The sequence below is a fragment of the Rana temporaria genome, chromosome 2 (genome assembly GCF_905171775.1).
Source record: "Rana temporaria chromosome 2, aRanTem1.1, whole genome shotgun sequence".
Lineage (NCBI taxonomy): Eukaryota > Metazoa > Chordata > Amphibia > Anura > Ranidae > Rana > Rana temporaria.
In genome coordinates, this window is record NC_053490.1 from 472,507,533 (window position 1) to 472,535,094 (window position 27,562).

A 27,562-nucleotide genomic window follows, 5' to 3' on the forward strand; every position below is an offset into this window, starting at 1 on the left:
CTGTCCATCCCACGGTCCCCCTGTCCATCGCACTGCCCCTCTGACTACTCTGTCCCCCCCCCCCTGACCACTCAGTTGTTCTTCTTGATGCCTAGGGCCCACTTTTGATCTTGCGCATGGGCCGCTGATTTCATACGCCCCTGCCCCCAAAATCTGCAAAAAAAATGGGGGGGGGGGTGTCCCTGAATGGCAGTTTGGAAATGTGGTCACCCTAGGTAAGAAGCCTCTGTCAGAGGCTCCATACCACGATTGGAGTAACACACCGCACCTCCGTTCGCCACACTGTGCGCCCCTCGCCGTCTCTGTTATCCTGTTCGCGTCATATGACTAGGGTGACCACATTTACAAACTGCCATTCAGGGACACCCCCCCCCCCCTTCCTAAAAAAAGATAACTTTTTATAAAAAAAAAATTGTGCCCCCCCCACCCCCCCATGGTTTTTACCGGTACATCCTGGGACCTGTAGTTCTTCACTAGTTTTTATTTTAATTCTGCACTGATTGTCTTTGAAATTACCCATGCCCCCTAGTAAATCCAATCTGGGGACAAAACCAGGGACAGACTTGGTCCGGGGACAGTGTCCTCAATCAGGGGACTGTCCCCTGAAACTGGGGATGTCTGGTCACCCTACTATATATAAATAAAACAGACTCGCCGTAGAATAACATGTCATAATTACCCGGAGCACTATCATACTCTTGGAGAGGTTATGGTTCTGCGGTATGGTGCCTGCCCTCCATGCGCCACACTCTGGGTTCAAGCCCCGGACGGTCCATGGGGCCCAGTGTCACTTGACGTGGCCATCTCTCCCCCATTTTAAACCTCAAATCTACCCTTTTTTTTGTTTTTTTGCCCAAATTCACAATACTTACACAAAATACTAATAAATCACACCTTTTCACAACAAAAATACGCACAACAGCAAATCGCCCGCTCGTGCCACGTGGCTCCCAAACAAAATTCACCTCCTTTTTTATTACACCCAAATACACCTTTCTTTTAGTGCTATTGGATGATTTTTTTGCGCTATAAAAAAAGATGCTATAAAACTGCACTGATTACTGTGTAAATGTGACTGGCAGGGAAGGGGTTAACAGCAGGGGGTTAAATATGTTGCCTAGTGAGTGATTTTATCTGTAGGGGGAGGGGACTCACAAGGGGAGGAGACCGATGTGTGTTCCTCTGTACTGGGAACACATATCGGTGTCTCCTCACCTCACAGGACTGGGGATGTATATGTTTACACACACAGATCCATGGTCCTGCCGTGATTGTGGGCAATGGCAGGTGGGTGCCCGGCGGACATCGCGGCCGCCGGACACCGGGTCCCGAGCGATGCCGCGCCCACCCCCCAGGCGGCCGGGAAGCCCAGGGAGATCCCATCTGTGGACGTCATATGACAATGGGCGGGTAGGAAAGGGCCTTAAAGAGGTGGTGACATGTCGACAAAAAAAAAAAAAGGGGGGGGGGGCATACTCCATGGACCACAGGGTAATTTTTCTGCAATCGCCTTTCTTTGTCTCCTATCTACCTGTCACCTGCCCTCTGAAGAGCGATCACTTTTCAGAGGGCCAGCAAGGTCTGGTGTCGGTGCAAGCGTAGATGGGTTTTTCAGAGGCCTTTTCCACATGTTTGTATCCATGACTTATAGTTAGGGTGACCACATTTCCAAACTGCCATACAGGGACACCCCTCCCCCCCCCTTTCTAAAAAAAGATAACTTTTTATAAAAAAACATTGTGACCCCCCCCCCCATGGTTTTTACCGGTTCATCCTGGGACCTGTAGTTCTTCACTAGTTGGGGGGGGGGTCGCATCTTCAGCTCTGAGGGGTTCATGGTGGGACCTGTAGTCCTTCACTTTTGGGGGTCACATTCCCCCCAAAAGTGAAGGACTACGAGTCCCAGCATGAACTCCTAAAATACAAAGATGTGACCCCCCCCCCCCAATTTGAAGGACTACAACACCCAGCATGAAACCCCTGAGATCTAAGGGTGTGATCTCATAGATTTCACAGGTGTATGCTGGGACCTGTAGTTCTTCACTCTTTGGGGGGCAGGGGGTCTCACATCTTCAGCTCGGGGGGGGGGGTCATGCTAGGACCTGTAGTCCTTAACTTTGGGGAGGTCACACCCCCCTAAAGTAAAGGACTACAAATCCCAGCATGAACCGATGATATCTAAAGATGTGACCCCCATCCCCCCCCCAATTTTGAATCTCCCAGCATGAACCCATGAGATCTAAGGGTGTGACCCCATAGATTTCACAGATCTATGCTGGGACCTGTAGTTCTTCACTAGTTTGGGGGGGTGTTACATCTTAAGCTCTGAGGGGTTGATGCTGGGACCTGTGTCAGTTTCATTCCGGGACACTGTATTGTCCCAGAGTGAAGGTGCCCGGGACAGACCTGCAGAATGCGGGACTGTCCCGGGCAATCCGGGACACGTGGTCACCCTAGGCCTGCTGTGCTGATAATCAATGTCCTGATTATCAACACAGACCCCCCCCCCCCTAAAAGGGAGAGCCCCAGATCAGCTCTCCCTGTCAGCGTAAACGGAGGAAAGCCGGTAAATGGCACTTCCTGGTTCACGCGATGATCAGCTGTGATTGGTCACAGCTGATCATGTGGTAAGAAGCCTCTGTCAGAGGCTCCATACCACGATTGGAGCAACACACCGCACCTCCGTTCGCCACACTGTGCGCCCCTCGCCGTCTCTGTTATCCTGTTCGCGTCATATGACTAGGGTGACCACATTTACAAACTGCCATTCAGGGACACCCCCCCCCTTCCTAAAAAAAGATAACTTTTTATAAAAAAAAATTGTGCCCCCCCCCCCCCATGGTTTTTACCGGTACATCCTGGGACCTGTAGTTCTTCACTAGTTTTTATTTTAATTCTGCACTGATTGTCTTTAAAATTACCCCTGCCCCCTATTAAATCCAATCTGGGGACAAAACCAGGGACAGACTTGGTCCGGGGACAGTGTCCTCAATCAGGGGACTGTCCCCTGAAACTGGGGATGTCTGGTCACCCTACTATATATAGATAAAACAGACTCGCGGTACAATAACATGTCATAATTACCCGGAGCACTGTCATATTCTTGGAGAGGTTATGGTTCTGCGGTATGGTGCCTGCCCTCCATGCGCCACACTCTGGGTTCAAGCCCCGGACGGTCCATGGGGCCCAGCGTCACTTGACGTGGCCATCTCTCCCCCATTTTAAACCTCAAATCTACCCTTTTTTTTGTTTTTTGCCCAAATTCACAATACTTACACAAAATACTACTAAATCACACCTTTTCACAACAAAAATACGCACAACAACAATTCGCCCGCTCGTGCCACGTGGCTCCCAAACAAAATTCACCTCCTTTTTTTACACCCAAATACACCTTTCTTTTAGTGCTATTGGATGATTTTTTTGCGCTATAAAAAAAAGATGCTATAAAACTGCACTGATTACTGTGTAAATGTGACTGGCAGGGAAGGGGTTAACAGCAGGGGGTTAAATATGTTGCCTAGTGAGTGATTTTATCTGTAGGGGGAGGGGACTCACAAGGGGAGGAGACCGATGTGTGTTCCTCTGTACTGGGAACACATATCGGTGTCTCCTCACCTCACAGGACTGGGGATGTATATGTTTACACACACAGATCCATGGTCCTGCCGTGATTGTGGGCAATGGCAGGTGGGTGCCCGGCGGACATCGGGTCCCGAGCGATGCCGCGCCCACCCCCCAGGCGGCCGGGAAGCCCAGGGAGATCCCATCTGTGGACGTCATATGACAATGGGCGGGTAGGAAAGTGCCTAAAAGAGGTGGTGACATGTCGACAAAAAAAAAAAAAAGGGGGGGGGGGGCATACTCCATGGACCACAGGGTAATTTTTCTGCAATCGCCTTTCTTTGTCTCCTATCTACCTGTCACCTGCCCTCTGAAGAGCGATCACTTTTCAGAGGGCCAGCAAGGTCTGGTGTCGGTGCAAGCGTAGATGGGTTTTTCAGAGGCCTTTTCCACATGTTTGTATCCATGACTTATAGTTAGGGTGACCACATTTCCAAACTGCCGTACAGGGACACCCCCCCCCTTCTAAAAAAAGATAACTTTTTATAAAAAAACATTGTGACCCCCCCCCCCCATGGTTTTTACCGGTTCATCCTGGGACCTGTAGTTCTTCACTAGTTGGGGGGGGGGGAGTCGCATCTTCAGCTCTGAGGGGTTCATGGTGGGACCTGTAGTCCTTCACTTTTGGGGGTCACATTCCCCCCAAAAGTGAAGGACTACGAGTCCCAGCATGAACTCCTAAAATACAAAGATGTGACCCCCCCCCCCCAATTTGAAGGACTACAACACCCAGCATGAAACCCCTGAGATCTAAGGGTGTTATCTCATAGATTTCACAGGTGTATGCTGGGACCTGTAGTTCTTCACTCTTTGGGGGGCAGGGGGTCTCACATCTTCAGCTCTGGGGGGGGGGGGCGGTCATGCTAGGACCTGTAGTCCTTAACTTTGGGGAGGTCACACCCCCCTAAAGTAAAGGACTACAAATCCCAGCATGAACCGATGATATCTAAAGATGTGACCCCCATCCCCCCCAATTTTGAATCTCCCAGCATGAACCCATGAGATCTAAGGGTGTGACCCCATAGATTTCACAGATCTATGCTGGGACCTGTAGTTCTTCACTAGTTTGGGGGGGTGTTACATCTTAAGCTCTGAGGGGTTGATGCTGGGACCTGTGTCAGTTTCATTCCGGGACACTGTATTGTCCCAGAGTGAAGGTGCCCGGGACAGACCTGCAGAATGCGGGACTGTCCCGGGCAATCCGGGACACGTGGTCACCCTAGGCGACAGGTGGCGCCAGTGGAGTCTAGGTGGGAGTGCCTCTTGCCAGCAGCCAATTAGGAGGGGTTTTCCCTTGCGGGGCATGCTGGGGAGGATACTTTAGAAGCAGCCGCCATTAGGCGGGATTCTTGTTCCGGGTGCGGCACCCACCTTTAGGGTGACCACACATCACGGGCCACGGCGATATAGCCTACCAGGCCGGGGCGCACGTGCTACGCGGTGTTCTTAGTTCCGGGACCCTGATGGCCCGGAGCAACTGAATCTATGGTGGGGCCCCAGTGATTGACTGGGTCCCCAAAAATCTGAGAAGAGATCCCAAGCGAGTTGTGCTGTTCGGTGGGGAGTCAGTCTGAGGAGAGCCAGGCGCTCCAACAGGGCCTAGACATTAGGGTGACCAGACATCCCCGGTTTCAGGGGACAGTCCCCTGATTGAGGACACTGTGCCCGGACCAAGTCTGTCCCTGGTTTTGTCCCCAGATTGGATTTAATAAGGGGCAGGGGCAATTTCAAAGACAATCAGTGCAGAATTAAAATAAAAAAAAATAGAATTACACACCCCGCTCCGCCGTGCCTACTAGCATAGGGGGGTTGTATTTTTCCCATTATCTGTGCCCCTTTCTGATGATCATGTGCTGGTCGGAGCGAAGGGAATATTTCTTCAGTTTCGGGTGCATGTCCATTTAGCTCCGCTCGTATGTTCTTCTGCCTTGGCTCAAATCCTGGCCAGCCACCGGCCTATCTCCTTGCCTTCTGTGGCGGAGTGATCTTCCTCCGCTCCCCATCCAGTAGTAGCCAGGGCCCGAAGAGAAAGACTTGAGAGGCTGTGAGGCGGGCAGAGAGTCGCTGATTGTTGCCATGTCCCCGGATTTCATTTAAAAAATCTGGTCACCTTACTAGACATTCCATCGGGGATCGAGGTGACCGGACACTGGGATGTTGGATGTCAGCAACCTGTCGGTGGGTGACCAAGTAAGGGCTACCTGAGGGAGATTCAGGCACTAAATTCACTGAGGAAGATTCACTTCATAATCTACGTTCTAGGGAAGGGCCTGTGGCAGAGGTTCTTCCTTGATATTCATTTGCACCAGGTCTGTGGCAGAGACTTGTTTTTTTTGTGAGAGGCCTGTCCAGGTACACTATACCCACTCCAGCTGGAGTGGTGACAAGAGTAAAGTGTCGTTTGAAGCAGGACTGCTTCTTTTCTGTTAGGCCTGAATCTGCCATTTCTCCTCACCCATCTTTGATCTATCTACCTCAAGTTTACTGTTTGCCGTGTTGGGCAGTAATAAAAGCACAAGAAAGACACCTGCTGTTTGGACATTCCGTCATTGCTACGCTCATCAACTACCCTAGACGTCAGAGTCATATGCCGCGTACACACCATCACTTTATGTGATGAAAAAAAACGACACTTTCTGTGAAGTAAAAAATGACGTTTTTGAAACTTCAATTTTCAAAGACGAAGTTGCCTACACACCATCGTTTTCTCACAATGATCTTGCAAAGTGAGGTTACGTTCCACCACGTTTTACCATTGAAGCTTGCTTCATAAGTAGCTTCTGGGCATGCGTGGATGAAAAAACGTCTTAGAAAACGACGTTTTTTGCTACACGCGGTCAATTTCTGTGAAGTAAAAAGTGCACTTTTGAAAAACGACACATAAAATTGAAGCATGCTTCAAATTTTTTTTGGTCGTTTTTTACAAGACATAAAACGACGTTTTCCCCCACACACAGTCAATTAAAGTGACGTTTTTAAAAACGTCATTTTTTTTCATCACATAAAGTGATGGTGTGTACGCGGCAATAGAGGTAACACGACATCCCAAAATCTAACCAGCAGGTCCTGCGGGGGTAGCGCTACATCTATATACATATATATGTACAGTGTAAACATTGAAAATACTACGGTATACATTCCCCTGAAGCACTGTCAATGGGTGAATCTTCTTGTACAACATAGTGATAATGCATTTGGGAAGGAGACTCTGGGTTTCCTGCATGTGATCTGTATAATGAAAATGTGATTGATTTCCAGCCCAGTCATTACAACTAACAAAAGGATGGTGTTTGTGCCATGATAGAAGGCAGCACCCTGGGCGTTACTTCTACAATCGCTGACAGAGGATTTCACTCCTTAGTTTGAATATAAAAAGAAGGCGAAACCAACATTGTTGTATTCAAATGTACCCAGCCAGAAGACACACCAGTGTAGACGGCATTGTCTGTACATGAAACTCACAGCTGCTTATGTTGTATTCACAAATCCCAATCAATTAAATGTCATCTCCCAGGTTGCCAAAATATGGATAATGGGTGGTGCTCCTTACCAACTAAAAGTCAAACTCCGGTTTTGCAGGACCTGCATAGGGAAAGTTTTTTTTAACTATATGTGGAGTCTGATGTGGATTAAAGTGAGCTTGTGAGCACATCCATGCTTATTATTTCTACACATACATTTCTACAATCCAGGCACTCCTAAACCCCGGCATATGCAATGGGGATTGACTTTCCAAAGGCAAATAGACTCTGCACTTTGCAATTGCAGTTTTACTCTACAAGGGAGTTTGCTCCCGAGCTTAAAGGGGTTGTAAAGGTAAAAAATGTTTTTCCTAAATCGCTTCCTTTACCTTAGTGCAGTCCTCCTTCCCTTACCTCATCCTTCCATTTTGCTTTTAAATGTCCTTATTTCTTCTGAGAAATCCTCATGCCGCGTACACACGATCATTTTTTTGTTTGTTAAAAACGATTTTTCCAACTTCATCATTAAAACAAAAATTGCCTACACACGATCGTTAAAAAAAATGCTGTAGCAAAGCGCGGTGACGTACAACACGTACGACGGCACTATAAAGGGGAAGTTCCACCCTTTGGGCTGCTTTAGCTGATTCCGTGTTAGTAAAAGACGATTCACGCTTTTCTGTCTGTTACAGCGTGATGAATGTGCTTACACCATTACGAACGGTAGTTTTACCAGAACGAGCGCTCCCGTCTCATAACTTGCTTCTGAGCATGCGCGGGTTTTTCACGTCGTTTAAGCCCACACACAATCATTTTTTACAACCCGAAAAACAACATTGTTTAAAACGTCGTTAAAAAATGCAGCATGTTTGAATATTTTTTTTTGTCGTTTTTCAGAACCTGAAAAATTATGTGAAGCCCACACACGATCATTTTAAATGACATTTTTTTAAAACGTCGTTTTTTTTCATGCCGAAAAATGATCATGTTTACGTGGCATGACTTCCTGTTCTTCTGTCTGTAACTTTACACAGTAATGCAAGGCTTTCTCCCTGGTGTGGAGTGTCGTGCTCGCCCCCTCCCTTGGACTACAGGAGAGTCAGGACGCTCTGCATTACTGTGTGTAGTTACAGACAGAAGAACATGAAGTGAGGATTTCTCAGAAGAAATAAGGACATTTAACCACTTAAGCCCCGGACCATTTTGTTGCTAAATGCCCAGGCCAGGTTTTGCGATTCGGCACTGCGTTGCTTTAACAAACAATTGCGCGGTCGTGCGACGTGACTCCCAAACAAAATTGGCGTCCTTTTTTCCCCACAAATAGAGCTTTCTTTTGGTGGTATTTGATCACCTCTGCGTTTTTTTTTTTTGCACTATAAACAAAAATAGAGCGACAATTTTGAAAAAAATGCAATATTTTTTACTTTTTGCTATAATAAATATCCCCCAAAAACATATATACATTTTTTTTTTACCTCAGTTTAGGACGATACGTATTCTTCTACCTATTTTTGGTAAAAAAAATCGCAATAAGCGTTTATCGATTGGTTTGCACAAAATGTATAGCGTTTACAAAATAGGGGATAGTTTTATTGCATTTTTATTTTTTTTTATTTTTTTTTACTACTAATGGCGGCGATCAGCGATTTTTTTCGTGACTGCGACATTATGGCGGACACTTCGGACAATTTTGACACATTTTTGGGACCATTGTCATTTTCACAGCAAAAAATGCATTTAAATTGCATTGCTTATTGTGAAAATGACAGTTGCAGTTTGGGAGTTAACGACAGGGGGCGCTGTAGGTGTTAGGGTTCACCTAGTGTGTGTTTACAACTGATGGGGGGTGTGGCTGTAGGATAGGGTGACCACATTTCCAAACTGCCATACAGGGACACCCCCCCCCCTTTTCTAAAAAAAGATAACTTTTTATAAAAAAACATTGTGACCCCCCCCCCCCATGGTTTTTACCGGTTCATCCTGGGACCTGTAGTTCTTCACTAGTTGGGGGGGGGGGGGGGTCGCATCTTCAGCTCTGAGGGGTTCATGGTGGGACCTGTAGTCCTTCACTTTTGGGGGTCACATTCCCCCCAAAAGTGAAGGACTACGAGTCCCAGCATTAACTCCTAAAATACAAAGATGTGACCCCCCCCAATTTGAAGGACTACAACACCCAGCATGAAACCCCTGAGATCTAAGGGTGTAATCTCATAGATTTCACAGGTGTATGCTGGGACCTGTAGTTCTTCACTCTTTGGGGGGCAGGGGGTCTCACATCTTCAGCTCTGGGGGGGGGGGGGTCATGCTGGGACCTGTAGTCCTTAACTTTGGGGAGGTCACACCCCCCTAAAGTAAAGGACTACAAATCCCAGCATGAACCGATGATATCTAAAGATGTGACCCCCATTCCCCCCAATTTTGAATCTCCCAGCATGAACCCATGAGATCTAAGGGTGTGACCCCATAGATTTCACAGATCTATGCTGGGACCTGTAGTTCTTCACTAGTTTGGGGGGGTGTTACATCTTAAGCTCTGAGGGGTTGATGCTGGGACCTGTGTCAGTTTCATTCCGGGACACTGTATTGTCCCAGAGTGAAGGTGCCCGGGACAGACCTGCAGAATGCGGGACTGTCCCGGGCAATCCGGGACACGTGGTCACCCTAGGCCTGCTGTGCTGATAATCAATGTCCTGATTATCAACACAGACCCCCCCCCCCCCCTAAAAGGTAGAGCCGCAGATCAGCTCTCCCTGTCAGCGTAAACGGAGGAAAGCCGGTAAATGGCACTTCCTGGTTCACGCGATGATCAGCTGTGATTGGTCACAGCTGATCATGTGGTAAGAAGCCTCTGTCAGAGGCTCCATACCACGATTGGAGCAACACACCGCACCTCCGTTCGCCACACTGCGCGCCCCTCGCCGTCTCTGTTATCCTGTTCGCGTCATATGACTAGGGTGACCACATTTACAAACTGCCATTCAGGGACACCCCCCCCCCTTCCTAAAAAAAGATAACTTTTTATAAAAAAAAATTGTGCCCCCCCCTCCCCCCCATGGTTTTTACCGGTACATCCTGGGACCTGTAGTTCTTCACTAGTTTTTATTTTAATTCTGCACTGATTGTCTTTGAAATTACCCCTGCCCCCTATTAAATCCAATCTGGGGACAAAACCAGGGACAGACTTGGTCCGGGGACAGTGTCCTCAATCAGGGGACTGTCCCCTGAAACTGGGGATGTCTGCTCACCCTACTATATATAGAGAAAACAGACTCGCGGTACAATAACATGTCATAATTACCCGGAGCACCTTGGAGAGGTTATGGTTCTGCGGTATGGTGCCTGCCCTCCATGCGCCACACTCTGGGTTCAAGTCCCCGGACGGTCCATGGGGCCCAGCGTCACTTGACGTGGCCATCTCTCCCCCATTTTAAATCCTCAAATATACCCTTTTTTTTGTTTTTTTGCCCAAATTCACAATACTTACACAAAATACTAATAAATCACACCTTTTCACAACAAAAATACGCACAACAACAATTCCAACGCTCGTGCCACGTGGCTCCCAAACAAAATTCACCTCCTTTTTTTACACCCAAATACACCTTTCTTTTAGTGCGATTGGATGATTTTTTTGCGCTATAAAAAAAGATAGAGCCACCATTTTGAAAAAAATATCAATCATTTTATTCTTTGCTTTTTCCTACAACAAATATCCCCCCCAAAAAATCTAGAAACATTTTTGTTTTACACAGTTTAGGCCGATAGGTATTCTGCTACATACTTTTAGTAAAAAAAAAAAAAATCGCAATAAGCGTACATTGATTGGTCTGCGCAAAAGTAATAGCGTCTACAAAATAGGGGATAGATTTATTGAATTGTTTTTTTTTTTTTACTAGTAATGGCGGCCATCTGCGGTTTTTATTGTGACCGTGACATTTTTGGGACCATTCACATTTATACAGCGATTAGTGCTATAAAACTGCACTGATTACTGTGTAAATGTGACTGGCAGGGAAGGGGTTAACAGCAGGGGGTTAAATATGTTGCCTAGTGAGTGATTTTATCTGTAGGGGGAGGGGACTCACAAGGGGAGGAGACCGATGTGTGTTCCTCTGTAGTACTGGGAACACATATCGGTGTCTCCTCACCTCACAGGACTGTGGATGTATATGTTTACACACACAGATCCATGGTCCTGCCGTGATTGTGGGCAATGGCAGGTGGGTGCCCGGCGGACATCGCGGCCGCCGGACACCGGGTCCCGAGCGATGCCGCGCCCACCCCCCAGGCGGCCGGGAAGCCCAGGGAGATCCCATCTGTGGACGTCATATGACAATGGGCGGGTAGGAAAGTGCCTAAAAGAGGTGGTGACATGTCGACAAAAAAAAAAAAAGGGGGGGGGGGGCATACTCCATGGACCACAGGGTAATTTTTCTGCAATCGCCTTTCTTTGTCTCCTATCTACCTGTCACCTGCCCTCTGAAGAGCGATCACTTTTCAGAGGGCCAGCAAGGTCTGGTGTCGGTGCAAGCGTAGATGGGTTTTTCAGAGGCCTTTTCCACATGTTTGTATCCATGACTTATAGTTAGGGTGACCACATTTCCAAACTGCCATACAGGGACACCCCCCCCCCTTTCTAAAAAAAGATAACTTTTTATAAAAAAACATTGTGACCCCCCCCCCCCCATGGTTTTTACCGGTTCATCCTGGGACCTGTAGTTCTTCACTAGTTGGGGGGGGGGGTCGCATCTTCAGCTCTGAGGGGTTCATGGTGGGACCTGTAGTCCTTCACTTTTGGGGGTCACATTCTCCCCAAAAGTGAAGGACTACGAGTCCCAGCATGAACTCCTAAAATACAAAGATGTGACCCCCCCCCCCCAATTTGAAGGACTACAACACCCAGCATGAAACCCCTGAGATCTAAGGGTGTAATCTCATAGATTTCACAGGTGTATGCTGGGACCTGTAGTTCTTCACTCTTTGGGGGGCAGGGGGTCTCACATCTTCAGCTCTGGGGGGGGGGGGGGGGGTCATGCTAGGACCTGTAGTCCTTAACTTTGGGGAGGTCACACCCCCCTAAATCCCAGCATGACTACAAATCCCAGCATGAACCGATGATATCTAAAGATGTGACCCCCATCCCCCCCAATTTTGAATCTCCCAGCATGAACCCATGAGATCTAAGGGTGTGACCCCATAGATTTCACAGATCTATGCTGGGACCTGTAGTTCTTCACTAGTTTGGGGGGGTGTTACATCTTAAGCTCTGAGGGGTTGATGCTGGGACCTGTGTCAGTTTCATTCCGGGACACTGTATTGTCCCAGAGTGAAGGTGCCCGGGACAGACCTGCAGAATGCGGGACTGTCCCGGGCAATCCGGGACACGTGGTCACCCTAGGCCTGCTGTGCTGAAAATCAATGTCCTGATTATCAACACAGACCCCACCCCCCCTAAAAGGGAGAGCCGCAGATCAGCTCTCCCTGTCAGCGTAAACGGAGGAAAGCCGGTAAATGGCACTTCCTGGTTCACGCGATGATCAGCTGTGATTGGTTACAGCTGATCATGTGGTAAGAAGCCTCAGTCAGAGGCTCCATACCACGATTGGAGTAACACACCGCACCTCCGTTCGCCACACTCCGCGCCCCTCGCCGTCTCTGTTATCCTGTTCGCGTCATATGACTAGGGTGACCACATTTACAAACTGCCATTCAGGGACACCCCCCCCCCCTTCCTAAAAAAAGATAACTTTAAAAAAAAAAAAAATTGTGCCCCCCCCCCCCATGGTTTTTACCGGTACATCCTGGGACCTGTACATATGGGCGTACATATAGGCATATGTACGCCCATATGCCTATACGTGCCATTCTGTGGACGCACATGTACATGCGGCTTGCATTAACCAGTTAAAAGCAAAATGGAAGGATGAGGTAAGTGAAGGAGGACTGCACTAAGGTAAAGTAAAAAAAAAATGTCCCTTTACAACCCCTTCACTTTGCAAAGAATACCCATTTATTCTGTATGAAAGGAATATAAAAAAAACAGCATTTTTGCTTTCACACGATTGGATGACGGAAGTCAGCAGAGCTTCTCCTTATTTACTAAGCTCTGGGGTAAATGCCCTTTCAAACTGCAACTGCACTTGCAAAGTATACAGTGTATTTTCCTTTAGTAAATCAACCCTAATTTGTAGTCCTTGACTTTCTAAAATATGTAATCTGTCTTCTGAAGCCCACGGTTGTCTGCGCTCATTGGCACTGATAGCAATTTTCTAGCACGTAAAGACCTTCTTTGGCAGCTCAGCAAATATTGCCTTTCTGCTTAGAAAAGGGAAGTGTCCTTGTAGAGCGTGTGCACTCATAACCAAGGTCCAGCATAAAACAGTATGTCCTTGTACAATGCAATTCAAGATTAGAGGAGAGATCTCTTTATGGATAACCTTATGATGCAGGTCATCCTTTTATATGTGCAAACCGGATATGCCGTATGCTGCACTGCAGTGGTGACTCACTAAATGTAGGTTTAGACTTGTGTCTAAGACCCCTTTCACACTGAGGAGTTTTTCAGGCGGTACAGCGCTAAAAATAGCGCTACTATACCGCCTGAAAAACTCCTGCCCAGCAACCTCAATGTAAAAGCCAGAGGCCTTTCACACTGAGGCGATGCGCTGGCAGGAGAGAAAAAAATCTCCTGTCAGCAGCATCTTTGGAGCGGTGAGAGGAGCGGTATGTATACTGGATTTGTTAGTTGGCAAGTGTTCATGTTCATGCAAAATGCTACCTGGAAAAGACTTTGGACTGGGTCTATACGCCTGTGTTTGATGCCTATGGGTACCTTTGATTTTGACCAAGTGTGGTTGTTATTGTGATACATGTGAGTACCCAAGAATGAAGGCGGCAGACAACTTCAGTTCCCAATTTATGTGAGAGAAAAGAGTTATCAGTCAAAACATTCCAAACTAGCTGACTGCCAATTCCCAATTGGTCTGGGCTGTGATGGACAGTCATCTTCACCCAACCCGACAGTGGCGGTGCGTCCTTAAGCACACAGGAGCGCCCCCCCCCCTCTCCTGTCACTCTCTAATTACCATAGATAGATTTAGTGGTGCAACAGATCACCGTTGACCCGTGATCCGAACGGGTCACCCCCTTTCGGATCGGCACACTATGTGATCCGCGGATTGCGGCCATCCTGCACTGAGGGGGGGGGTTGCTGTCTTTACTACTGGGGAGGTGTCTGCACTGAGGGGGGGTGTCTGCAGTGCACTGAGGGGGGGTTACTGTCTGTAGCACTGAGGGGGGTTACGTCTGTACTACTGGGGGGTTTCTGCACTGAGAGGGGGGGGTGTCTGTACTGAGAGGGGGGGTGTCTGTACTGGGGGGGGGGGTGTACTGCTGAAGAGGGTCTGCACTGAGGTGGGGGTGTCTGTACCGATGGAGGTGTCTGCACCAAGGGAGGGGGGTCTTTACTGAGGGGGGACTATATAGTTCCATTTTTTTTTGCACCGGGTGACGCCAACCCTAGTGACGCCACTGCAGTGGGGGAGATGTGGATATTACAGTGGGGGGGGGGAGATGTGGATATTACAGTGGGGGATGGAGATGTGGATACTACAGTGGGGGAGAATTTTTTTTTTTGCCGAAAAATGATCCGAACCGTGACTCTGATCCGAGGAACGATCCGAACCGTGAGTTTTTCAGGTGTCCGGCCCCTTTTCGGTCACCGGGCACCTGAATTACAGCAGTGGGGGTGTTTTTTTGAAGCACCTGATTCCTTTTGCTTTAATAGGCGTCCATAAAAGTGAGAAGCAATTGCAACGCTGTGCGTTTCTTCTCACTCAGCTCAATGTTAGCAAAGCCAAAGGAATTTGCTTTGCTAACATTGACCCGCCTCTCGGACGCCTGATTGGCTGAAACATCAGGCACTGTGATTGGACACCTATCAGGCGTCCAATCATAGAAGAGGAGGATGGGAGAAGATGCATTGAGGGTAGAAGACACCGCTTGCTGTCTCCCGCTGCTCCACTGAGACAGGGTAAGTGCTGGGCAGATGGCGATCAGGCGGGGGGGATCACAGTGGCAGCATTGGATGGCACAGTGGCAGCATTTGGAGAATTTGATGGTACAGTGGCAGCATTGGATGGCACAGTAAGAGCATTTGACGGCACAGTGGCAGCTTTGGGAGCATTTGATGGCACAGTGGCAGCATTAAATGGCACAGTGGCAGCATTGGATGGCACAGTGGGAGCATTTGATGGCACAGTGGCAGCATTGGGAGCATTTGATGGCACAGTGGCTGCATTTGATGGCACAGTGGTGGTATTTGATGGCACAGTGGCTGCATTTGATGGCACAGTGATGGTATTTGATGGCACAGTGGCTGCGTTTGATGGCACAGTGAGGCTACAATTGATGTTTTTTTTTTAATTTTTCAATTTGTTTGCGCCCCCCCAAAGATTTTGAGCACCCGCCGCCACTGCAACCCGACCATCCCCAACTGGCTACAATCATCTGTTGTTTATATGTACCTTCAGAAGCTGAAATCGCTGGTGTTGGTAGTGACTGTAGGATCATGTGAAATCACCATCCCAGAGATAAAGTGATGATTTGACAGAGGTTTCCTAATCAGATTACAATGTGCATTTCCAAATATTTGCTCTTTCCTATCCAGATAATATCTGGTAATGGAGACTTGAAGAATGTTTGAAAACAACGTTAGCTTTGAAGTCAGGAACCTTGTCTGGAAAGGGAAGACATCAGGAAAAACATGATTCCACTTAATCTAGACAATATATATGGAAAAGGCCTAAAATATTGACGTACTAGAAACAACGCAGTATAAAGCCAACCATACATGGACTGAAGTTCGGCCGGATCAGCAGGGACAAGCCGAGATTCGATCCATCGATCAGCATGGGTACAACCAGCCTGTTGGATATTTCTACATGCGATTACTGCCGACGGCTATAGCCGCTAGAAGTAATCATTGTATTCTGCCTTTCAGGAAGGCTCTGCGCCTTCATCTATGAGCTGCCTTACCAAGGACCTCCGGACAGGCTTCCAATTCCTTGCAGTACTTGTTCAGGGTGGAGCACACTTCTTCAGTGACATACCTGGCCCAGAAGTAGTGCATCCACCACATTACAACGAACAGACAAAGCAATGCTTTGCTTTGAGACCATTGCAAAAATGATCCTGCTGACACATTTAAAGCGGAGTTCCACCCAAATTTGGAACTTCCGCTTATCCCACTCCTCACCCCCTTACATGCCACATTTGGCATGTAATTTTTTTTGGGGGGGAGTGGGGGCTTTAGGAGGAGTGGGACTTCCTGTCCCACTTCCTCCTTCCGGGTAGACGATTAAGCCTAATCGCCTAGGCGATTAAGCTTAATCACCTACAGGAAGGAGTTGCTGTAGGCGATCGCCCAGGACACGTGACAGGTCCTCGGCAATCGCCTGTCCAATCAGACGGCGCCTCGCCGGGCCGCGCCGCTCGCGCATGCGCAGTGCCGCTCGCGCATGCGCAGTGGGTGCCCGGCCGTGAAGCCGAAAGCTGTCACGGCCGGGTGCCCACACTGAGCATGAAGACGCCGGCCGGCGAGAGGGGGGCGAGGAGCGGAGCCCCGGCCAGCACGTCGCTGGAGCCGTGGAGCAGGTAAGTGTCGGTTTATTAAAAGCCAGCAGCTACACTTTTTGTAGCTGCTGACTTTTAATAAACTTACAAAATGGGTGGAAAACCCCTTTAAGTAAATAATTAAATGGGGCCGTGCAGCAAATGCCCTGCATTTGTATGCAATGCACACCGTGGCAGCATGGTGTTTTATTGGATTAAAACAGGTAATGAGGAGGTGACACATAAATCCTGTATATTAAAGTGGAGGTCCACCCTAAGAAAAATTACACCACAATTCTACAAAAAAATTTAAAAAAAATGTTTTACTTACCAGAAATTGCAGTTGCTAGGCGGATTGTCCTAATCTGCCCCTTCCTAGTCCGCAGCTGGTCTTTATCCTCACATTGTCTTCTGGGGAATGGGGCGCGATGCCTTCTGGGAACTGTGTGTATCCCAGAGAGCAGCCGCCCATTCATACAGTGCCGCGAGACTCTCGCATGTGTAGTAGGAAACGGGCAGTGAGGCCGCAAGGCTCCACTGCCTGTTTCCCTTAGTGAGGATGGCGGTGCCGAAACCTGCATTGATCGATCGAGTGATCGGCCTCAGGGGGCCGACAACGTGGGCGTCTAGGACAGGAAGTGTCCTAATTAAAAGTTAGCAGCTACAGTGTTTGTAGCTGGTGACTTAAAAAAATGAATAAATTGCGGGTGGAACCCCGCTTTAATATCACCTCCTCACTGCCTGTCAAACACCTTTTCAAAGCTCTCTACCACGGATCGCTTTTCAGGGGTGTGGCAAATGTAAACTTAGCCTTTCTAAAATGCCCATTTACCTCCTCCCTCTCTAAGGGCTCATGTACATGGACATTCATTAATCTGTGTTCAGATGCATAATTATTAAGGATCTGAACCAGGAGCGGACTGACAACTCATGGGGCCCCCAGGCAATAGGAGATTATAGGGTCTCCAGGCAATAGATTATGGGGCCACACAGTATACACACACAGACACACAATATACACACAGTATACATATACACAAAATACACACACTGAAAAGGTACTGGAGAGGCGGGGAAGCTATAATCTTGGGATTTAAAAAAAAATACAGATTTTTACATACTATCCCTGGTTTTACTGAGGCTGGCAACCCTGATGGCATGGGGCCCTCGGCCAGTGCCCGAGAGCCCGAATGGTCATTCCGCCCCTGATCTGAACGCAGAAGTATTTTATTACATGGACCTCTGCAAACAGTTGTTCAAAGCTCTGTAATGTGAAGCTGTGTTAAGCTAGAAAAGAAAAAAGAAATCTGCATCCATGGCTTTCTATGTGCCTGTTCACATTATACAGTATCTCACAGAAGTAAGTACACCCCTCACATTTTTTTTACTTTTTTATTATATCATTTCATGTGACAACACTGAAGAAATGACACTTTGCTACAATGTAAAGTAGTGAGTGTACAGCTTGTATAACAGTCTCAATTTTCTGTCCCCTCAAAATAACTCAACACACTAATGTCCAAATTGCTGGCAACAAAAGTGAGTACACCCCTAAGTTAAAATGTCCTAATTGGGCCCAATTAGCCATTTTCCCTCCCCGGTGTCATGTGACTTGTTAGTGTTACAAGATCTCCTGTTTCAATGGTGAGCAGGTGTGTTAAATTTGGTGTTATCGCTCTCACTCTGGTCACTGGAAGTTCAACATGGCACCTCATGGCAAATAACTCTCTGAGGATCTGAAAAAAAGTTTTTTTGCTCTACATAAAGATGGCCTAGGACAGGGGTCCCCAAACTACGGCCCGCGGGACGTCTTTTCCGGCCCACAGCTTGAGTTCTTGCACTCACTGCAGGGACTGGTCTCTTTAAACTTAGTCGGGTTGCGGGACTTTCGCTGCATACACCACTCCCCCCTGTGCACTGTACAGAGCAAGTCCTGCAACCTGACAAAGCCTGCCCCTCCTGACGCCGTACTGTGCTTTTGGTTGCTAGGACCACCAGAATTCTGATGGGGAGGCAAATGTGCTAGGGGGGTTCTGAGGGGAAGATAAATAAGGGGGAGGGGGCTCTGAAGGGAACATAAATGTGTGTGATGGGGGCAAACAATTTGCTGAAGACAAGCAGACTGGAACCATGTACTGTGGTCTGAGATAGATAAGATAAACTTATTTGGTTCAGATGGTGTCAAGCGTGTGTGACGGCAACCAGGTGAGAAGTACAAAGACAAGTGTGTCTTGCCTACAGTCAGACATGGTGGTGGGAGAGTCATGGTCTGGGGCTGCATGAGTGCTGTTGGCACTGGGGAGCTACAATTCATTGGGGGAACCATGAATGCCAACATGTACTGTGATATACTGAAGCAGAGCACGATCCCCTCCCTTTCGGAGACTGGGCCGCAGGGCAGTATTCCAACATAATGACCCCAAACACACCTCCAAGACAATCACTGCCTGGCTAAAGAAGCTGAGGGTGAAGGTGATGGACTGGCCAAGCATGTCTCTAGATCTAAACCCTACTGAGCGTCTGTGGGCATCCTCAAATGGAAGGTGGAGGAGAGCAAGGTCTCTAACATCCACCAGCTCTGTGATGTCATCATGGAGGAGTGGAAGAGGACTCCAGTGGCAACCTGTGAAGCTCTGGTGAACTCCATACCCAAGAGGGTTAAGGCAGTGCTGGAAAATAATGGTAGCCACACAAAAAAATAACACTTTGGGCCCAATTTAGACATTTTCACATGAACAGATATAAAACATTTTTTTGCAAAAAATGTGAGGGGTGTACTTTTGTGAGATACTGTATATGCAGCATGTGTGCATTTTTATGCGGTGCAACTCACTACCCCACACGTTACCAAGCTGTGGTGCATACCGTTTAATGAGGTGTCATTTTGTGACAGCATGCAGGCTGGTGTGAATAAGCCCTAAAAATGTAGGAAGAGCACATGGGGAACAAATAGTGGTCCTGCTCAGCGATAGTACATAAGGCCATTTGATCGGAGGGTTTAGAAATACTTTAAGCAATATTTTGGATCACTCAGACATTATTCCTTTTAGAACATTCTTGTTTTCATTCCCAGAATTGACACAATTCATGGTTATTGTAAATTTCCACACCGGTGACAGCTGGCTTTTTGGCCAACACAGGACACAAATGATTCCTCTGTTCTCAATTCAATCTAAAATAGTCAATAAATGAACCGACCAAACCGGTCTTATAAATCTTCCTCTTAAGTGTAAAGAGGAAATTCATCTCACTATTAAAAACTAAATGTCAGCAGCAACAGGTAGAAAAGTCCAGCACTGTCTTCCTCACACCCAAATGCCCCGTACACAAGACTGGTTTTCCCATCGGGGATAAAAGCCGCTGGGGTGTGCAGTACCGCATTTGGCCAGAGCTGTGGGGGCGCTTGGAGACACACAGAGACACTCGGAAACACTCCCAGTGTCCCTGAGCGTCTCCAGGCGCCCCCACAGCTCTGGCCAAATGCGGTACTGCACATCACAGCAGTGACTGTGGAACCAATTATCTGAGTTTCTGTTGATTTCTATGGGGAAACTCACTTTGATATACAAATGCTTTGGATTACAAGCATGCTTCTGGAACGGATAATGCTCGTAATCCAAGGTACTACTTTATATAAAAACACAATTTTATTACAAAATATCCTTTACAAAGATCCATCAATATGATCCTAAAATTAACACAGTCTAGGTTACAGTATAAATTGCTGTTTTTCTCTGGGTCTACACGTTTCACTGGACCACCTGCTTCTTCATGACTGATAATGGCTGTTTAAGGACGATAGATTGCACAAAGTACAATGCAGACAAATTCTGCAACAAAGAAGATATATTACAAAGTAATCAAAACTTAATTCACCGAGTTGGATTGACTGGATTAGTCACTGGTCGCGGGTGGGTGTTTGTGTGGGCAGATAGGAAGAAGTTTCTTCCAGTGGGTTGTGCCCAATGGTGGATGGGGATGATGGACTCTCTTGGGGTTTGGGTTCCATGTATGGCCTTATGGTAATTTCAGCATATAGACTTGGATATGAAGGAAGCTACCTCTGCAATAGCTATAGCCAGGACCCTGCCATTCTGATTTCTGGGAACCATTCTCATCCGAAAATACACAGCAACAGCCCTGAAGAAGGGGGAGTCCTTTTCCCCAAACACATTGGCTTGATGTACATCCTACTACTTTTGATAGACGTCTGTGAACAATGCAGGAAGGGGAAAAAGAAAAAAAAAAAAAACTTAATCCACCTCATATGCTTAACATGAGCAATGTGCTCTTGCTGAACGCTCCGAAAAAATACAACAGCTTCTTTGATGAATGATTGCACATTTTTTGGCTCTGAGACTGCATTCACACCTCAACGTTTTAAAATGCGGGCAGATTTGCCGCGATTCTGCCCGCGATTTCAAAGTGCCGAGGTGTGAACATCAAATCGCAGAACGCACATTTGAGTTGCCATTCATTTAAATAGCACCTAAAATTGCGGTGTGGTTCTGCCACGATTGTCACGCGATAAATTGCGCTGCAATCGCGGAAACCTGCATCGCATGAAGCATGTCACCCAAAAGTAGCTCCTGAATTTATTTTGGGCGACAAGCTTCACGCGACATCTGTACATCTGAACTCACATGCTTTCAAAGCCGCATTTCAATCCGACTTCGGGGGCTTGTAAAGACATCTGTGCGGGTTCATGTCAAAATAATAACCTCAAATGGGCTCAAGGATTTTTGACACCCTAGGTGAAACCTAATTTTTCTGCCCCCATTGGCTCCATCCCTGACTCCACCCCCTTTGCCCTGCCCATGTGACAGAAGGCGGCACTATACAGGAAGCATTGGCTCTCCAGTGCTGCGCTGTGCCTCTAATTACACTAGCGGTCGAACGGAGCAGCTGCCTGAGACTGAGTTAGTTACATGCTGAAGCCAGTAGAGGAATGCAGATGTGGAGGGAAACCAGCGTCCAGGGTGCCCCTTTACAACCCCTTTAAGTGGAAGTTCCATTTTTGGGTGAAACTCTGCTTTAATCATTACAAAGAGATGCCTAAGGCTGGGTTCACACTATGATTTTCCCGTCCGTCAGCCGCATACGATTTCAGTATTGAAAACGTACGGGCCCGTACGGGAAAACGCATACATAGACAATGCATTGCAAATCGTATGCACTCAGATGCATCCGGGTGCGTACGATTTGCTGGCAAAACGTTTTTTAACAGTACGCAAAACCGTGTTCAACCACGGTTTTGCGGCCGTTTTTGAAACCGTATGGCAAACGCATACGTTTTTTTTTAACATTAAAGTCAATGGAAAACGCACATATGTGCGGTTCCATACGTTTACGTCCGTTTCAGCCGCATACGTTTTTTCATATAAATCGTATGCGGCTGACGGACGGGAAAATCGTAGTGTGAACCCAGCCTAACTGATACGTGTTATATATGCTATATCAGAGGCAGGTGACAACCTTGATCAATGACAAAACATACAAGTATAAACACATAAAAACACATGTAAAACATAATAAAAGCATCAATAGAAGAAAAGAAACAAATCATAGTTAGGCTGCATTCACACCTGAGCGTCGGTCGTTCTGCGTTTTTTTCGGCGTTTTTTTCCGGCGTTTTGTCGCGCGTATTCATGCTTATTTGCGCGTTTGCATACAGCGTTGTCCGACGTTTTTTATTTTAGCCAATAGGAAAAACTATCATCTTTTCATCGCTTGTTGCTATGTTGGTAGATTTTTTTGATCTTCTGCATGGGCGACAAGTTCTATTGATTAAAGCGACAAAACGCCCGTAGCAAACGCCCGTTGTCGCGCAAGTCGCTTGAATCGAGCGTTTCCATTACTTTCTATGGGAAATGGAAACGCTCAAATACGCCCAAACCGCCCGATACGCGCGACAAAAAAGGGTCCGGAACTTTTTTTGGCTACAGGCGATGGGCGTCAGGCGCATCAGCGTTCAGATGTGAACCATCCCCATAGACTTTAATGTATTTTGGTCCCTCTGGCGTTTGTGAGCGTCGCGCTACAGGCGACAAAACGCCTAGGTGTGAATGGGCTCTAAATGAATACATGCAAAATGATAAATATCAAGTATTCAATGGGTAAACACTGACAAACTAGGATAAAAAGTTCATAATATGTGACTACAGATACACATTAAGGCTGCATTCACACCTAGGCGTAGGCAATAGCGGCGTTTTCAGGCGTTTTTTTCAGCGTTTTTTTTCGGCGTTTTGTCGCGCGAATATGCGCGTATGCGCGCGTATGCGCGCGTTTGCATACAGCGTTTACCGACGTTTTTGTTCCTCGTATTTTTTCTTATAATCCAATAGGAAAAATGATAATCCCTGACATCACTTGTTGCTATCCTAGGATTTTTATTTTCCTCTTCCTGTGTGAATATACCTCTTCCGGGTCATCATTGTGCTTCCCATTCCAAAATGAACGACGATGAGATGGCATGTATGATGGCAGCAGTCACTGCCACCTCGTATATGCTATACCAGGGACAGAGGAGAAGGAAGAGGGCACGGAGATATTGGATCCACCCTGTTATTGCCGGTCGGGAAGAAACAGGACAGTTTTGGGTCCTTTATAAAGATCTCCGAGAGCACGAGGAGAAATTCCTGGACTACACCAGAATGTCTATGAAAAGGTTTGTAAAAATTATCTGTATTCATTGTTTTTGACATTGTACCTTTCCATGTCCACTAAAAAACGTTTTTATTTTTATTAACAGTTTTGATGAGTTGCTAGAACTGCTCAGCGGTAGATTACAGAGGATGGACACCTATTTCCGCAATTCCATACCCCCTGTGGAGCGACTTATCATCACACTGAGGTAAAAAGTTCCAAAATGATGCTCTAGTGCCCATAACAAAATTCTATACTCACCGTATAACTACCTACCCCCTTCCTACTATTCATGACTCGCATCACGGTGCCACCATTACATGACAGACTGTGCCCCATTACATGACAGACTGTGCCCCATTACATGACAGAATGTGCCCCATTACATGACAGACTGTGCCCCATTACATGTCCTGACCTGACCCATTCAGACTGTGCCCCATTACATGACAGACTGTGCCCCATTACATGACAGACTGTGCCCCATTACATGTCCTGACCTGACCCATTCAGACTGTGCCCCATTACATGACAGAATGTGCCCCATTACATGACAGACTGTGCTCCATTACATAACAGAATGTGCTCCATTACATGACAGACTGTGCCCCATTACATGTCCTGACCTGACCCATTCAGACTGTGCCCCATTACATGACAGACTGTGCCCCATTACATGACAGACTGTGCCCCATTACATGTCCTGACCTGACCCATTCAGACTGTGCCCCATTACATGACAGACTGTGCCCCATTACATAACAGAATGTGCCCCATTACATGACAGACTGTGCCCCATTACATGTCCTGACCTGACCCATTCAGACTGTGCCCCATTACATGACAGACTGTGCCCCATTACATGTCCTGACCTGACCCATTCAGACCGTGCCCTTACCTTTGCGAATCTTGCCCGTATGTGTCTTCAAAAAGACGTGCCATCTACATCTTCTGTTCCGTGACAGGCGGAACATTCAGCGTCCTATGAGGCACTGTGTTCAGTGTTCGTCCATCACGGGGGCCCTCTCGTCCTCGGACGAGAGGGCCTCCGTGATAGGCAGAAAGCAAACACTACAAACACTATTGCATACATTACCCAATAATATTATATTTGTATATGCATCTAATATTAAAAAACACACGTTTTACAAGGTCCAATTTTTTTTATTTTTTTAGGAAGTATATTATAAACTATATTCATCCTATTTTTAATTTTTTTTATTTTTTGGTCAAAAAACAAACTTTAAGCTAACGTAGCTCATAGAAAACAAATAATTTGACTGCAGTTGAACTAGAGTCTGATAACACAACATTACAGTTTTTGGAAACTTGGGGATTCCCCTGGGTCATCCACCGATATGCCAGCGTCTATGGCTTTGCCAAAACTAGACCAATCAGATCTAGATGTTGTACCATGCGGCCAACGTGATGGTGGTGTTGCTGGTGGTTGTGGTGGTGGTGGTGTTGGTGTAGGTTGAGGATTGTAAGGTGGGAGTGTAGGCAGGTGTGTGTAATCGGAAGGGTATGTCGTGCGAGAAGGGTAAGTAGGAGGTTGTGGAGGTAGATGAAATGTTTGTGAAGTCGTGGGATGGTAGGCAGAAGGTGTCGTCTGTGGGCGTCTGTAAGGTGACATTGTCGAAGTGTGCGTATGCAGGTAAGGCGGATCAGGGAGTGTTGAGGAAGTGTATGCAGAAGGTGGTGTTGGTAGTTGAGGGTGGGTAGAAAGTGTGGGCGTCTGAGTCGGGTAAGGTGGTGCGTGTTGAGGTAGGTGGCTGTGAAAAGGTGGTGCTGTGAAGTGACGAAGTGTTGGTGCTGACAGATGTTGCGGGTGTTGGTTAGCATAGGGGCCATACGGTGGTGGTGGTTCTGGGGATAGGTAGGGTTCTTCAGGTGGAATAAATGTGTTGATGTACCGTATGGTACCTGCCAGCATATCGGCTTGTAGGCTTTTGGGAACCCTGTCCATTAACTCCGCCAAACATTGGGCCGACTTGTTTCCGTATGAAGGGGTATTAGTATTAGTACCCATTCTGTCCTTCATTTCTGACATGATCTGTAGCATCATTGTCACATTGGGGTCTGATTCCGGAGCTTTTCTTTTGGTCCCCCTCGCAGCTACACGCGGCACCGGCCTTGGCGTTGTCTGCAGCTCTCCCAGAGGTGTTGCCGGCGTAGATTGAGATGAACTGGCCAACTGGCTTTCCGGCTCCAGACCCTCCAGTGTCTCATCACACGAATTTCGGCTGCTGTTATCCATCGCGACAGGGGCGGTCGGAGCAGCTTCCTCCCAGCTGTTTTCAGTCCTGAAAATATAAATGAATTATTATAACTTTTGTATACCAATTGCGCTCACTGTCCTTAGTACAGATAATAGTTTACCTCGCCAAACTCAATGAAGGTCTCAAGAATTCCAATTCCTTAGCATGAATGTATTCTTTGATGTGACATGCCGCCGATCCACTCCTGTTACTTGTTACCAGTCTCATGTATCTTGCATAGGCGTCACGAAAGCTCTTCCATTTGTCTTTTATCTGTTTCACTGTCAAAAACAAAATAAAATAATATATATTATTTTCTTTGTAGATATTTATCAACTGGACAGTCTCTTGGAAGTCTACATTATGCCTTCCGTATAGGCAAGTCGACAGCGAGTTATATTATACGTGACACCTGCTCTGCTATATGGGAGGTTCTCCAGGAGGTAGTGTTCAAGAAACCTACTGCACAGGAATGGGCACAGATTGCGGAGGTATTCTGGCAACGCTGCAACTTTCCTAATTGTGTCGGAGCAATAGATGGGAAGCACATTAGGATTGTGAAGCCCATGAGAAGTGGAAGTGAATTCTTCAATTACAAGAAATATTTCTCTTTTGTATTGATGGCTGTAGCAGATGCAAACTACTGTTTTACTTACATAGACATTGGGTCATATGGGAGCAGCGCGGACTCAACCATCTTTGGAAACTCGAACTTTGGTCAAATGCTGCGATCAGATGATCTTGACCTACCACAATGCCGTCCTCTCCCAGGCACAAATGGCCCTCCACTACCAAGTGTTTTTGTGGGTGATGAGGCCTTTTCTTTGGGGACAAACCTCCTGCGGCCTTATTCGGGGCATAGTTTGACAGAGGAGAGAAGGGTATTCAACTACCGCCTAACCCGGGCACGGCGAGTAGTTGAATGCACTTTTGGAATACTTGCCAATAAGTGGCGGCTTCTGCACACTCCCATAGTGTTAAACATGCAGAATGCCGTCACGGCTGTCAAAGCTGCGTGCGCCTTGCACAATTTTGTGAGGCAGCGCGATGGCTTCGATTTCGAAGAACCGGTTACTGAGACTCTGGAAAGAGCTCAGTGGACTGGTGTCCGTGGGAACAGGCAGGGCTCCCATGTACGGGATCAGTATGCCGCATATTTTATGTCTCCTGAAGGACAGGTGCCATGGCAGCTGGATTCCATTTAATTATTAATATTATTCTTTTTTTGTGAGACTGTCAATGCTTGACGTACTTTTTTGAAGAATACATCATATGCTGTTGTAATAAAATAAAATAAAAATATGTTATTAATGTATTAAGAAGTCTCATGTTTGTTTTATTTTGAGGTTTTTTTTAAATCGGTGTCATGGTGTCAGGATGGGAACAATAACTCACAGGTCCTGCCTCAGTGGTAACATAGGGTTGTTGGTTACTAGGAAGGGGAGTATCCCCCCAATGGGGGCACTGTACTGTATACATAACTGATGTACTGATGCACTGATAACAATGATGGTATACTAATCCTCCTAGGTGGAATAGTATACCATCATTGTTATCATTGAATAATACAGTGCAGTGCCCCATTGTTTGTGTCAATGGGGGGCATAGTGCGTCAGGACATTGGAAGGCTAGCAAACGGCCAAATCTGAGGCCCCGTACACACGACCAAACATGTATGCTGAAACTGGTCCGCGGGCCAGTTTCAGCATACATGTTCGGTCGTGTGTGGGCGCGAGCGGGCCGAATTCCAGCAAACATTTGCCCGCCGGGCCTTTTCCCAGCGGGCAAATATTCCTGGACGTGTTTTAAAACCGTCTGCTGGAATCCTGCCCGCTCGCACATGTACGGTCGTCAGTACAGACCTACCGTACATGTCCAGGCGCCCGCTGTCCCTCGCATGCGTCGAATGACTTTGACGCATGCGTGGAAGCCTTTAAATGGCAGGCCCGCCCACGTCTC

General features: G+C 47.1%; 2 protein-coding genes across 2 annotated transcripts; one reads left to right on the top strand and one right to left on the bottom strand.

Moving 5' to 3' along the window:
* Positions 1–22,968: 22,968 nt before the first annotated feature.
* Positions 22,969–26,918, top strand: LOC120927806 (protein ALP1-like). The gene is made up of 3 exons (XM_040338725.1): positions 22,969–23,367; positions 23,452–23,553; positions 25,929–26,918. Exons 1-3 carry the CDS (start codon positions 23,153–23,155, stop codon positions 26,806–26,808), a joined length of 1,197 nt encoding a protein of 398 aa, XP_040194659.1. The 5' UTR covers positions 22,969–23,152; the 3' UTR covers positions 26,809–26,918.
* LOC120927807 (pollen-specific leucine-rich repeat extensin-like protein 1) lies at positions 24,531–25,937 on the bottom strand. The gene is made up of 2 exons (XM_040338726.1): positions 25,725–25,937; positions 24,531–25,648 (listed from the first exon to the last, which is right to left on the bottom strand). Exons 1-2 carry the CDS (start codon positions 25,829–25,831, stop codon positions 24,658–24,660), a joined length of 1,098 nt encoding a protein of 365 aa, XP_040194660.1. The 5' UTR covers positions 25,832–25,937; the 3' UTR covers positions 24,531–24,657.
* Positions 26,919–27,562: the final 644 nt, after the last annotated feature.